This window comes from Opisthorchis viverrini (assembly GCF_000715545.1).
Source record: "Opisthorchis viverrini unplaced genomic scaffold opera_v5_183, whole genome shotgun sequence".
NCBI lineage: Eukaryota > Metazoa > Platyhelminthes > Trematoda > Opisthorchiida > Opisthorchiidae > Opisthorchis > Opisthorchis viverrini.
The window spans coordinates 555585-569027 of NW_008751841.1; the positions used below are offsets into that span (position 1 = coordinate 555585).

A 13443-nucleotide genomic window follows, 5' to 3' on the forward strand; every position below is an offset into this window, starting at 1 on the left:
ATGGTGAGACGCTACATTCTGCTTCGGTTTTGTGTGAAGGAGCAGATGATGAACGATCTGATACACCTAGGTTGGTAACGCATAAATGTAAAATCTAAATAAAAAAACATAATGGAGGTTGAATAAAAGTTGTTGTTTCATTCTTCGCCTAGGATGACTGATCGCTGTTGGAAAAACAGCGAAAACACCGTTGCCTGGGTAGGCGGTTGCGCGTGGAATTAGAGAGGGATCGTGTTTCGGAGACAGTTCTGGCATCTGGAGCAAAAAAATGGTTGGGCGTTATCAGAGTGTAGCATAATCAGTTCTGTACTTCGTAGCGTCAAACCAGGGTGCGCACCAACATTCAGATCAAGCGCATTTCCAATCGGCCTGGTCACATGAGGCTGTGAACTGTATCCCTGCCCTTCACCAAGACCTACGAAGTAGGGCCACTACGTACCATAGTATAATTAATAAGCCTACAAGTTACTCCTCTCTTCATACAGTGACTGGCTGACTGATTAACTGACTGACACGCTGAAGGAATGAAGGACAGAAGAATTGAATGAATGAATTGCTGACTTTAGGATGGATGGTTCGATTAATTGGGCGGCAATCATTCAAAAAATGATCTCTTTGGTGATCAGATCACTTCGAGAATAATTGCAGTGCATCATTTGCAAAGAAGCTCAGTTGAAATACACAGTTAAATTCATTCGCGTATTGTTACGTAGCCAGACCTCAAATGGAGAGAGATATCAGTTCACTGCAAGTATAATCTAACTGCCTCATCTATATTTGAATTGTGGCAGGAAATTGATTAGATTCTTCACGTGAACGGTTTCCAGTTGGAGAGAATTCAGTGATGCCTCCAACCCACAACTTGGTTCTCGTCCTCCTATGCCTGGCAACGCTACTACTTCTTTCTGTGTTTGCAAAGCATGACAAACCAGCAGTAGATAAGGCCAAATTATCCCGCTGGCTGACTGCGAAAGCATCTATCCACAATCCTCCGATTCCCCCAATGATGGGATTAACTTTTGAAAATTTCGTGGGTGATTATGGCTTGAAAATAACATTTCAACAGTTTCAAAAAAAGTACGACTGCTACCACTGCACAAACTGTGATCTACAGAGAGGTGGCAAACAGCCTGTTAGGAGTGGGTGCAACGAATGCGTGGTAAGTTTGCTAAGCATTCTATCGTATGAACGCTCGACTCTAGGTGTTCATTGGTAACTCAAAACGTTCGTTCGGCAACGCATACCTGAACGAAATTGTTTTTTAATCGATTGTGGTTCGCAAATTTGATGAAGTGTAGTAGATATTGGTAGTAAAGCATCAGTGTGGCTAATGCTGATTCTCAAAACGTTTAAGTCCAGTGCTCTAAGTTTAGTCTAAATGAGTTGACTTTATTCTCTACGAGTCACTCTGGTGGCCAGGACACACGGCGTTTATATTCATCCGGGCTTTGTTGCTAAGATTATTGGAGCGTCCATGTATACACTATCGCAAAACCTAGGACCCTTGTTCGAGACTATAATCGTCCGCGTACTGGAGGCTTAAATTCACGATGTAAGATCATCTAGTTGGTTCACTGTGCAAAGTTTCTGGTCCGAAATGTGTGGTCTTTTCAACATTCCACCTAGCTGAATTATCATACTATCAAGTAAACCAAACTCTCCATGCTTAGATCCTCTCAGTTAGCTTTCTATGAGGGCTTTGTCCTACATTTAAGATGGACAAAACTTCTGTACTAGCACCCTACCATAACCTAAATGTGGGGAGAATGTCTCCACCGATGTTAGACCAGTTTGCCTTGTTTGAACAATTCACTCTACATTGCTATGTAGATTATTTCTGACTAACTCACAACCTTAAGCAAACTGTTCGTTATTTCTTCACCTCATTGGCATTGCCATAAATTCATTTCCTGAGGTTTGTAATCATTTTGAAGATTGCGAAACCGATGTTACCTTCTTTGTCAGAAGGTAAAGTCTTTTAGAGACTTTCAAAAAGTTAATGACATGAACTCAATGAAACCAGAATTTAGCTTCAGGAAGTATAGTCAAATCTTGTTCGAGACACGTTATCAGCTAAATTGTGTTATGATTTCAAGAGATTTAGACTATTGATTGGCACTTTATTGTTGCTATTTCTATTCCCATTTATGGTAGAAAACTTGTCTGGAAAGGCATAATTCATTTTAATCCCACACCCTTATTAATGTTGAAGGGCTACGGTAAATAATTACTGAAAATCTCCAGAGGTTCAAGATTTTTCAGATGCTCATTACAAACTCTATACTCACCACCGCAAATCTACCAGGAACAATGAACGGGCATGTTTTTACCTCATCTGTAGATAACGATAGCAAACCAGTCATATCTGAGGCCAATTATTTGACCACGAAAGATTTTGATCAAATCGGCACACCACGTAATACTGTGAGCATCCTCTGTTTGTTACACATTAAGCCTCTTGGGTGAACAAACTCCTGATTTGCGAAACAATCCTAAAGGATCAGTGATAAAACCAAAAGAAAGAGTTCAAACATATTTGTTCACGGATGTCTTGCGACTCGGTGCCGTCACTTTTACCCGGCAGTGCAGTCAAAACCGCGTCTTTCTTACGTACTATTTCTATCCACTTCTGCTCCTTCATCCACGTAGCTGATTACTCAGCCAGATCAATCCTCAGACCGCCTTTGTAATCAAGGCACAACCTCCATCTGCAAGAACCAGAAAACCGCTTACTGCTGTCAGGGATATCTATGCAACTTCTCTCATCCAAGTCAGCGAGGTACTGACTGGCGACTAGTCTGTGTTGTGACGACCGGAATGCTCATTATTTCGAATTATCTATGGTGATACATTGTCAAATTGCACCATTTACGTTCTTTGTTTTCTGGTGGGCAGTTCTTTCTGGATTGAAAATTTTGGGGGGGCTGCTTAGGCCCGCAAGCTGCATCCCTGCAAAAATAAATGACCTGTTTGAAGAAATCTACTATGCCGCAGTTAATAGGGATCATAAAATTTCATTTTTATACTTATAAAAACTAACCTTCCGCCAAATCACTATTTGGAATCAACCTGAAACAGAATACCCTCGCGTTTAATGTTATGTTTACCATCTATGGCTCGTGGAGACATCAAAATTTGAAGTTGCCTCACCAACATGCCGGTAATTTGTTTCTCTTACGCGCTGAATGCTGACTATCCGTCTCAACTTCAGACATCGCTGACAGACTGTGTTACAACTAAAACTAGTCAAAACCCTAGCTATTGATGAAGTGCGAGTAGGAAGTTTGCATTTGTACGCAAATGATGTTTTCTGAACTGTCAGCTGCTCCGGTGGAAACAGAGAGGTGGCCAACCCTTGACCTGGCAGAGGAGTATGCAGGAGATTACGAAGCGTTTGGTTGCTGTCAGTCCTGCTCCCTTTCCGGGATGTGGACCGCGTGATCCCCACTACACTTGGTTGGAGGTACTGAAAGATACGACTGTCAGCCGATATAAGTGACGTTCGTATGGTCAGTTTCTAACCAGATTGTCTGAGTGAGTGTCTGGAGGTGTAAGCACCTCGGAATGATTGTATTAGGCGAGCGCTAAATCCCTTCTCGTTGTTCAAACATATTTGTTCACGGATGTCTTGCGACTCGGTGCCGTCACTTTTACCCGGCAGTGCAGTCAAAACCGCGTCTTTCTTACGTACTATTTCTATCCACTTCTGCTCCTTCATCCACGTAGCTGATTACTCAGCCAGATCAATCCTCAGACCGCCTTTGTAATCAAGGCACAACCTCCATCTGCAAGAACCAGAAAACCGCTTACTGCTGTCAGGGATATCTATGCAACTTCTCTCATCCAAGTCAGCGAGGTACTGACTGGCGACTAGTCTGTGTTGTGACGACCGGAATGCTCATTATTTCGAATTATCTATGGTGATACATTGTCAAATTGCACCATTTACGTTCTTTGTTTTCTGGTGGGCAGTTCTTTCTGGATTGAAAATTTTGGGGGGGCTGCTTAGGCCCGCAAGCTGCATCCCTGCAAAAATAAATGACCTGTTTGAAGAAATCTACTATGCCGCAGTTAATAGGGATCATAAAATTTCATTTTTATACTTATAAAAACTAACCTTCCGCCAAATCACTATTTGGAATCAACCTGAAACAGAATACCCTCGCGTTTAATGTTATGTTTACCATCTATGGCTCGTGGAGACATCAAAATTTGAAGTTGCCTCACCAACATGCCGGTAATTTGTTTCTCTTACGCGCTGAATGCTGACTATCCGTCTCAACTTCAGACATCGCTGACAGACTGTGTTACAACTAAAACTAGTCAAAACCCTAGCTATTGATGAAGTGCGAGTAGGAAGTTTGCATTTGTACGCAAATGATGTTTTCTGAACTGTCAGCTGCTCCGGTGGAAACAGAGAGGTGGCCAACCCTTGACCTGGCAGAGGAGTATGCAGGAGATTACGAAGCGTTTGGTTGCTGTCAGTCCTGCTCCCTTTCCGGGATGTGGACCGCGTGATCCCCACTACACTTGGTTGGAGGTACTGAAAGATACGACTGTCAGCCGATATAAGTGACGTTCGTATGGTCAGTTTCTAACCAGATTGTCTGAGTGAGTGTCTGGAGGTGTAAGCACCTCGGAATGATTGTATTAGGCGAGCGCTAAATCCCTTCTCGTTCATCTTTAGTCTTTTCTTTACAATAAGGCTTTCAAATAAATCATGGTTGTATGGCAGTAAAGCATCGGTGTTGAACACTGATGTCATGCTGTCGATGATGATGATGATGAGGAGGAGGAGGAGGAGGAATAAAATGATATTACCAAGAAGTCACACTAACTGAACATAATTGGCTTTTCAACCGTCCTAAGCCACCCCGAAGCCTACACTGACATCATTGGACGGGTACATTGAAAATATTCTAAAATTTGCCACTCGAGAACCAATCTCAGCCTGCGCATTATGCAGGCTGAGTAGATACATGTAGCTCACAAGCAAATTGCCGCACAAGTTTTGATTCGGTGTCATATCGGGCCTGTAGACAAGATCGCTGGTTCTTAAGATCTCCACTCTATACAAGTAAACCCAGATTGAAACTTCAGATATTCTTTTCGTTGAATATACGTCAACATCAGTCTCTATCAAAAAACACTTCTCAGGAATGGTCATGCAAGCACATTTGTACGGAGAGATGTGTACGGTTAGCCTGACGATTCAAACCACGGTCCGATAATTCTTGTGGTTGTGTTCGCCTGTAACCCGTCGGACTACTTAAAAACACCTGTGGACGGCTTTGAAGTTTTTTGTTTGAATACCTATCGCTTCCCCCAACTGCTCTGGATCAACTGTTCTACTTGGTCCACATCAGAAAGAGATTAGCCTGATATTCTCATCCATCACACAAAACGCTCAAGCAAGAACAGGTTTCGGGAGTAAACTTGGTGAGTTCAGCAAACTCAGTTGATAGTGCAGACAAACCTGTCTCGGGTGTAAATCGTCTCACTGGGTGGAATAGACACAGTTGACAGCGTCTGATAACAAGAGTACTCGAATTAATCACCTCCTTTTTTACTATGAACTAACTGGCATGATAGGGCAGGGGAAGGATATTCCTAACACCAAGAGGAGGTTCGTGGTTTTATTCAGGGGTTGGTCGGCACTGGAACAAAGCTGATGGCGGGCATATCTCTTTTACCAGCTGACAACCCATTCTTAAGGATGGAATAATGGCTGATAAATTGCAGGCGTGACTGTGGTATGGAATAATGATTTTGAGTATGGTGATACGGTATTACTCCGCCATTTTTACATTATTATATTATCATATTTTATTGTATCATTTTATTAATTTATTGTTATAATAGTATTAACTACTTCCGTAAGTTGGAAACAACTACTGAGTAGAGACTTCTGACCTAAGGTGTCATAGATTCCATTTCTAGGACTACAGACCTGGGTTTCTGGGATCTAATTCACGCAGTTGGCGCTGCCTTCACCTATCAAAAGTCAAATCACATTATGTATCTCGCTAAACCGTTGGTTTGTAATCTTTGTTCTTTGTTTATGGGGTTGTAAAAATTGTTCAACGAGGGCAGCAATACTCTGTGTTGTGCTGAAACCGCTAAAATAAGCACACGTCAAAGCTTATTCCCGCACGTAACTCTACGAAACTGTGTTACACGATCATGTACAAAAGTTGCGAAAAGATGCTATACGCACGTATGCTATATACAGGTCAAATTCAGGAAGGAACAAGTCACAACAGAAGTAACTAACGGGATATTGTAAGTCAATCAGCGGAATCATTCTGCCAACAGATTAGGAATGTAAGCAGAGGAAAATGAGGCAAGTTTTTATAAAATACCGTGCCCTTCATATTCAGAATTCCTCAAATGGGGTTCCAGGATATGATGTAGATGTTTCGTGTGCAAACGCACTAGTACGACTTCGGAGCTCTGGAACAGATATCTTGCCATCATTATCAGCATCGATAATAGCAAATATATTTTTGGCTTCAACTGCTGCCATTGAAGATGCATCTGAAACGTAAGAGTAATTAGTCCCGAAGGGGAACTCGTTCCGCTGTATTCAAACAAAAGGAAGCAAACTCCCGAACTCATGACAAATAATTCTTTATAATGTGTGAATTGCAGTCCTCACTTAAGAGAAATAAGTTTGAAGATAGACCACAGTAAGTAGTAAGGTTTTGGCATGTTGTGATATGAATTCAACATTGCATTAATTACTGCATGAGACCGACGGCAAAAGCCCCAAATAAAGCAAACAAATATACGTATTTTATTTCCACACGACAGCACTACTGTCATGCATGCGCAAACGGCTGTTGCCTTGCGTGTAATTTTCCGGGGTATATTGCATATCCATGAATGAATTGTCACGCTTGCGCCCAAATCGAACGGCGCGTTAAGCAAATTGGTGTAATCCAGTTTGCTTGACATCAATTATGTCTGCATTACCAGTCAACTTAACCAAAAAGTTTGAGCTTCAATGGACATCCATACACGAAACTCCAATGATCTCAAAACTAAATCTGGAACAGCCAAAATAAAAACAAACTCAGCTGACGGTGTGGGTTTAGACGCGTTATACTCGAAATTTCCTGGCTAAAGTTTAGGAGGTATTGTACAACAATTCCCCATATAAATACCAGCTCTTGGCGTGTCTACAACGACAACCACACCAATCATGTTGCAGGTACATAATTTACTAAAGAGTCAAGAGGTGTTCAGAAACGTAATTATTTTTGATATTCTAACTTCGTCGCTCATCCAGTGGTAAAGTAACATCAGTGCCGATGCTGATGTTTCACTACCACGAAATGCGGAGTTTCCGTTGGTAACAGACTGGCTATGTTGGTAATTGAGCTCTACTGACCAAATTGCACAGCATTTCCTTACACAAGCTTACTTGGAAATAACCATTGTTTTAGTTCATCCACAGTCAACCTGTTGTCATGGTTTTTATCCAGTTTGGCAAACTGGTCAACGAGATCATCCAATTCGTTTGAATTTTGGGTTCCAGCTAAAAGTGACAAAACATTACTTTGAACACGGTTTAAAAAAGATGAGGTTTCCAGAATTCGCACCAAAGCATTCACGGTAGCCCGGACCAAGCAGATGGGCCCAAATTTAAACTGAGTTCAATTTCTTGCACACTGTAAAAATGGTAATACTTAAGGCAATATATTAGTGTATCCTAGCAGACGCATATGATATGAGTCACTTCAAAGTGATACTTGGTAGGGTGAGGAGTCACAGAATTACGAAGATAGATTTTCTGGTGGACATTAAGCAATATTTGCAATTCCGACGAATTAGATTCTGCCTTTTCTGATGATTGGTACAGGACAGTGGCGCTGCTAAAAAGAGTACTCAAATCGCAAATATCTGTTAAGGTGCTGGTAGCATGAAAGTTCACAAAACACCTTGAGAAGTCATTGAGTCAGGCCCTGAGAGGAAAGTGGTACTTCTTCTAAAGTGACCTAGAAATAAACGGGTGCACATACATAGTTGGGGAACATGTCACAACAAGCCTGCACATGGGACTACTGGGCAGAGAAATCACTCCTATTGTGAAAGCACAAACGTTTGCTAAAACAAAGTCGGATATGGGGGTCAAATATTGTTCTGGGCCGGGTTAATTTGAGTGAACAGAAGTTAACGAACCCACCCAAAGTGCCTCTATAACTTGCAACATCAATAAGGAAAAAGGCCGTGGAACACTGCGACATCTCGAAAAGAGGCAACCTGACTGGATGGAGAGTTAAACCGACACATTAGATACACAAATGTTCAATTTATAACTAGCGCATCAGTGATCGTAGGGGCCAAGAACTGGGAGGCTTATACCTAAAGATGGAACCATAGCACATTAAACGTCACTGTTTTTAATGTTGAATAAAATAGCCACCTCGAAGGCAAACTGCACCCGGCCAGCAAATAAGTCCTGAATCACAGAAAGCCGCAATGCTTCTTGCCTAATTTTGGCAATCCCCTGTAAGCAAACAGAAGGTGTACAATCATATCATGTGTATCTGGTATTGAACAAACCGAAAGAGCCGACTGTCGATTTTACGGTTTTGTGAGTCTTTATCAGAACACTCCCAGATTAATCAATATTTGAACTATATCTGTCCCACGGGGTAAGAATCAGTTATAATAAAACTTCTGTTTAATCTTCCTCGGTGATTTCATCTAAGCAAACGGTTGTTTATTCTAACACACCTACATTAGCGTGGACTGTATGTAAAACATGATTCCCTTAAGAATAATTCCCTCAGAAGATATCATAGTCACTTAATCCATAGGAAATTTTAGTCATCAGTTCAGTGTCACTCATCTGTCAACTGGGATTGGAAGTAATGTCCCTTCCGTGCCTTTCCACCAGCTTTTCTAGAAATCGATGATTCTCATTTACAAACCGAGATAATGTAACAAAATTTTTCTTTAACTACGCTACTCAAAACATGAAATTACCGCGGTTACGCGAAAAGAATGAGGATCTGCTTATGCTGCTTCCCCAGGATTTCCCATCGGTCAAGGTAACGTCCAACTGCAACTTCTAGCCTAATACTTATCCAGATCATCAGGATGCCCTTAAATCCAATGCAGATCTAATTACCAGCAACGGACCATCGACGAGGTTTCGGCAAAATTACAGGTAGTATGTCACTCCATGAGTACACAAAACGAAACGGCTTTTTGAAACCCTAAGGGAATATCCCAAACAAGGAACTCGCCATAGCCTCTTGTTAACACTAATATACACATGAGTGTATATCATCACTTGCGAGCAATAAGGTGTCCAAAATTTCCTGGGGTGCTCGGGGACTGCGCTGACCCGATAAACTGTAAGAGTGATGAAAGTGACAGCGAGCTGTAGAGGAAATTCCAGCGACCTTGTAAATAAGACTTATCATCAAGTGACTATCTAAGACGACTTACATGTAGAAAGAAACTCGTCAAGGGTTACAATGCCGTCGTGATTAGTGTCGTAACGAGTCAGTCCGACCTGCAGCTCGACATCCGCCATTGAATGGTAATTTTGGGGTGACAAAAACATTACGAGTTCCGAACGTGAAAGTTTTCCGTCTTTGTTCCTATCCACACCGTTAAATCGTACCTGTTCCGCATTTGCTACCTGAAAGATGTGCGAAAGTAATATGACTAGTAACAGTATTATTGTTAAAGGTGAGCAGCTAGAACTATTCTACAGCAAGTTTGCGTTTTTTTCAGTCGTTGTTGCGGTTGCTGCCCTGATGATGATGATGATGATGATTGTAATGGTGATAAACTGTAGTCAGCATGCACAGATGCAAAACCGACGATCAGAGGACTAGACGGTATGAACAGAAAAGAAACCCAAAACAAACTTGACAGCCCTTGTGTGACTTTATACTTTTCAAAGTGGACTTGGCTGGTAAAAGTTTACTAGTAGCTTAAATGGGATGGATCTGAAAAATGCTGGTAAATTTATGGACAGATTTACTGATTTGGCCACAAGCACGTAAATGTGTTGTGTATATTTTTAGTGGGAGGTGGAATCGAGGGATCCTGCTCTAAATCTCCTCTATCCGCTTCTAACAAAAAATTGCCGCAGATCAGAAGGTAAGTCAAAGAGCATCTTTTTGTTATTACACATGTGTTGATAAAAAATCAATTCGAGAATAATGCACTACAGCGTTTTTCATTGACTTTGATCTATGCAATTTAAACCAACCAAAAGCGTTGATATGACTCGGAATGAATTAATTCTTTGTGAACACGCTCTCAGTAGAAAATTATTAGCTGCATGTTTCCCAAAAATTATTGTTACCCTCTACCTAGGTGAAAGACTGGATATAGATTTGTGTCAACCCCTAGCCAGCGGAGAAAGAACAGCAGTGAACTCTGTCACCGACGTACCTAAGTCCGTTCAGCACCTTTCCGATGCCAAACTGCCATGCTACCAGAAGAAAGCACGAGGGCTAGGATACTGCCAGGTTGCCTAAGCCTAGGCAGGAGAAGTCTAGAGGCAGAGGTTGGTTTCGAACCACGGGCCTCCCGGTCAGTTGATTCGCGCCTTAACCACTGAGCCATCACACTTCCACATATCTCAGTTATATCTGTACAAAAAATGGGACAAACTCACTGTCATACCAGCCAATGGGAGTATTTTTGAAGTCTTTTGGAAAATTATCGCTACCTAAACTGACAATAGGTCTCGCTTTGCATAAGTGGAAACGTACTTGAGAATTCTAGCACTTGCATAAGTCTAACACCAATGAAATAAGGACAGGATGGAAGCCTTTAAACAATCAATTGCCGCAAGCTCTGGATATTCACACCAAAGACAATGTTGCTCAGTTTCCAAATCAGTGAAGAACACAGTTCAACTTACTCGAACAATGGTCTCTAGGTTTGGATCCACACGATAAACCAGTTCTTCTGAACTAAGTCCAAATGTACATTGCAAGTGCTCCTCAAATGATAGATATCCATCACTGTTTTCATCACATGACCTTAATTTCTCCTCAGCACGTGTTTTGTCGTTTGATCTTCAAAACATCAGCGAGATTTTATTAATGTTATGGTCATTCTAAGCAAAATATTGCAAGTAAACGCAAGTTAAAACTCATCTAAAGGGACCTGCCTTACAACATACACTTGAAAATCCCTATCCAGAAAAAGATATCAATAGGCAGGAAAGGAAAAAATTCGTTGTCATTTGGCAGTTACATGCTTCCTCATTTGGCATGTTTTGTGTTGCACTCTTCCAAGACTGCTTTTGTGGTAGTGTGCTTAGTCAACGTCTATGAGTAAGAGCAGCAGTGAAAGGTGGAACAAAAGCTCCTTCCATGAGCCTCAGCTTGTAATGCATATAACAGCCTTTAGCACTTTTAGCGTCTCCTATGAACCACACTACAGAGGAAAAAGTAGAGCTGTACACAACCTCGTGACAGAATACAGTCACGATGGAGGCTCAACGAAAGGATTTGTCCTAAGTAAAAGCAGGGGCGGAGTAAGCGGATCTTCTAACTTCCAGAACTAGATTAACATCAATGGCTATAAAGTGCCCAGTGCAAATGTCCAGTAGGGAACAAATAATTTACTCGGCCAAATCATTCACGCGCCATAGTCGGCTTTATAACAAAATGAACGATGAAGGGTAGTACAAAGCTTTGAGGAATTTATGCTCTCCTTAACATACATGACTTTGATGGTACTGAATATGCACTCATTTGCAAACTAATTTGGTTCTTTCGAGAGACTCACCTGGAACCCAGCTGAATCTCTCGTTTTTGATGTTCTCAGGCAACTGGATGTGCTGCACCAGGCCGCCTTATGTTTCCGTCGCTACGATATTTGAAATATCGCGATACATGTATAACTTTGTAATGCACTACTCATAAGGTTGCTGAAAATTCATCGACAGAATCCATCTCGAAAGAACTAAATTAGTCTGCAAATGAGAATATATTCACTAATTTAGTGCAATTTGGTTTCAAGTAGAACATAAGGTTGACGGAAACCCTGGGACTGCGCCTACCTGATGAGCCCCAAGAAGGGCGAAACCGGTCGTGGGCTGTCGATGGATTTTCAGCAACCTTACGAGTAATACATTACAAAGACTTTGATGGCAATTTTAAGTGGTTTTACAAAAGTTCTATCATTTTACTAAACGCTCGAAGTAATATATTTAAAAGGGAATAACAGATCCTTCATATCTAAAAACTGTCAAGAAGCCTGAAATGTCATCTCTTGATAACTAAATCCCAAACTTCCAGAAACGTTGAAACGACCATGCGAGTGAACTACAAGCAACTAACCTGTAAGACTTTTCTATCCACATTTCGAGTTCATTTATGTCAATGGCCCCATTTTTATCCTCATCTAAGACGTTGAAATACCGGTCCATCCTACTGACGGGTTGCTCCTTGAATGCCGGCAACCACAGCGGATTGATACCTGCAATCGAGTGAATAAACAGTAGACAGGAATTTTGAAAACTCATCGGGAAGCTCCACGAGATAGCTCGAGGCCAAGGTGATGATTATTTTGTTTAATTCAAATGGATTGCAACGAACCATAAAAGCACCTACACGTACGAAATGAAACAAATCTTCATAATGTTTACGTAGTTGGTACAAGGTGCCCTTTTCTGCATGGAAAACCAAAAGTAATGTAAGTATTTCACAACGTGTATTCCACCTATCTTTACGGAGTAGAGATGCGTCATCACTTCTATCACGGAATTTTCTGAATAATTCAGTTGCATATGAGAGCAAATATCCCACACTTGTCGGCGGGAAGATTTTTCCTGGTTCGCATCTTGACAAAACAAATAAGGTGGTTAAACCACTTCAAAAATTTTTAGGTTGAACATCACCTAACGCAAATTGATAATCCAAACAGCTGAGAACAGCAAAAAATTTGGTATCTCTCTTAATCATACAAAACGTGATGCGAAATCAATTTCCTACATAAGATGTCTGAAACTTCAATAGCCATTTCAGACGTCATTTTTTAGGTTTTTCTCCTCACATTTTAAAGCTGGCTGAATTTGCATATTTCCGACGTTGTCCTGATGACCAGCCTCTGTATATAATTCAGCAACAGATTTTCCGTTTAAGACACAGAATGGAAAGCTAACACGTCTAATTTTAAATGTGACTGGAAGGATGTCAAAACAAACATCCACGGAGCATCGGCAATCCATCATGTGTACAACATCTCAGAACTTACACTATGTGGTGATATGCCATCAAAATGCGTATACTGACCGTTAGGCTGTAAAGATGCAACAATTCTTGTTGTTGCTTCTGAGATGTAATCAGTCAACTGCCCGCTGAACAGTGTCCTGTCTGCTAGAGTTCAACAAGGTCTGCTAAGTTAACTGCAACTAACATAATTTCAGATCAATGAGAAAAAGCAAAGTGAACTTTC

General features: G+C 41.2%; 2 protein-coding genes across 2 annotated transcripts; one reads left to right on the top strand and one right to left on the bottom strand.

The window, feature by feature from the left end:
• Positions 1–3924, top strand: T265_07760 (hypothetical protein; the record flags this gene model as incomplete). The annotated part of the gene is made up of 4 exons (XM_009173365.1): positions 1–70; positions 828–1159; positions 2650–2796; positions 3727–3924. The coding sequence occupies 4 exons, from the start codon at positions 1–3 to the stop codon at positions 3922–3924; spliced, it is 747 nt and encodes a 248-aa protein (XP_009171629.1).
• A 2361-nt stretch (positions 3925–6285) lies between these two features.
• T265_07761 (hypothetical protein) lies at positions 6286–12465 on the bottom strand (the record flags this gene model as incomplete). Its single annotated transcript, XM_009173366.1, has 5 exons — positions 6286–6537; positions 7427–7540; positions 9463–9658; positions 10898–11054; positions 12327–12465. The coding sequence occupies 5 exons, from the start codon at positions 12413–12415 to the stop codon at positions 6377–6379; spliced, it is 717 nt and encodes a 238-aa protein (XP_009171630.1).
• Positions 12466–13443: the final 978 nt, after the last annotated feature.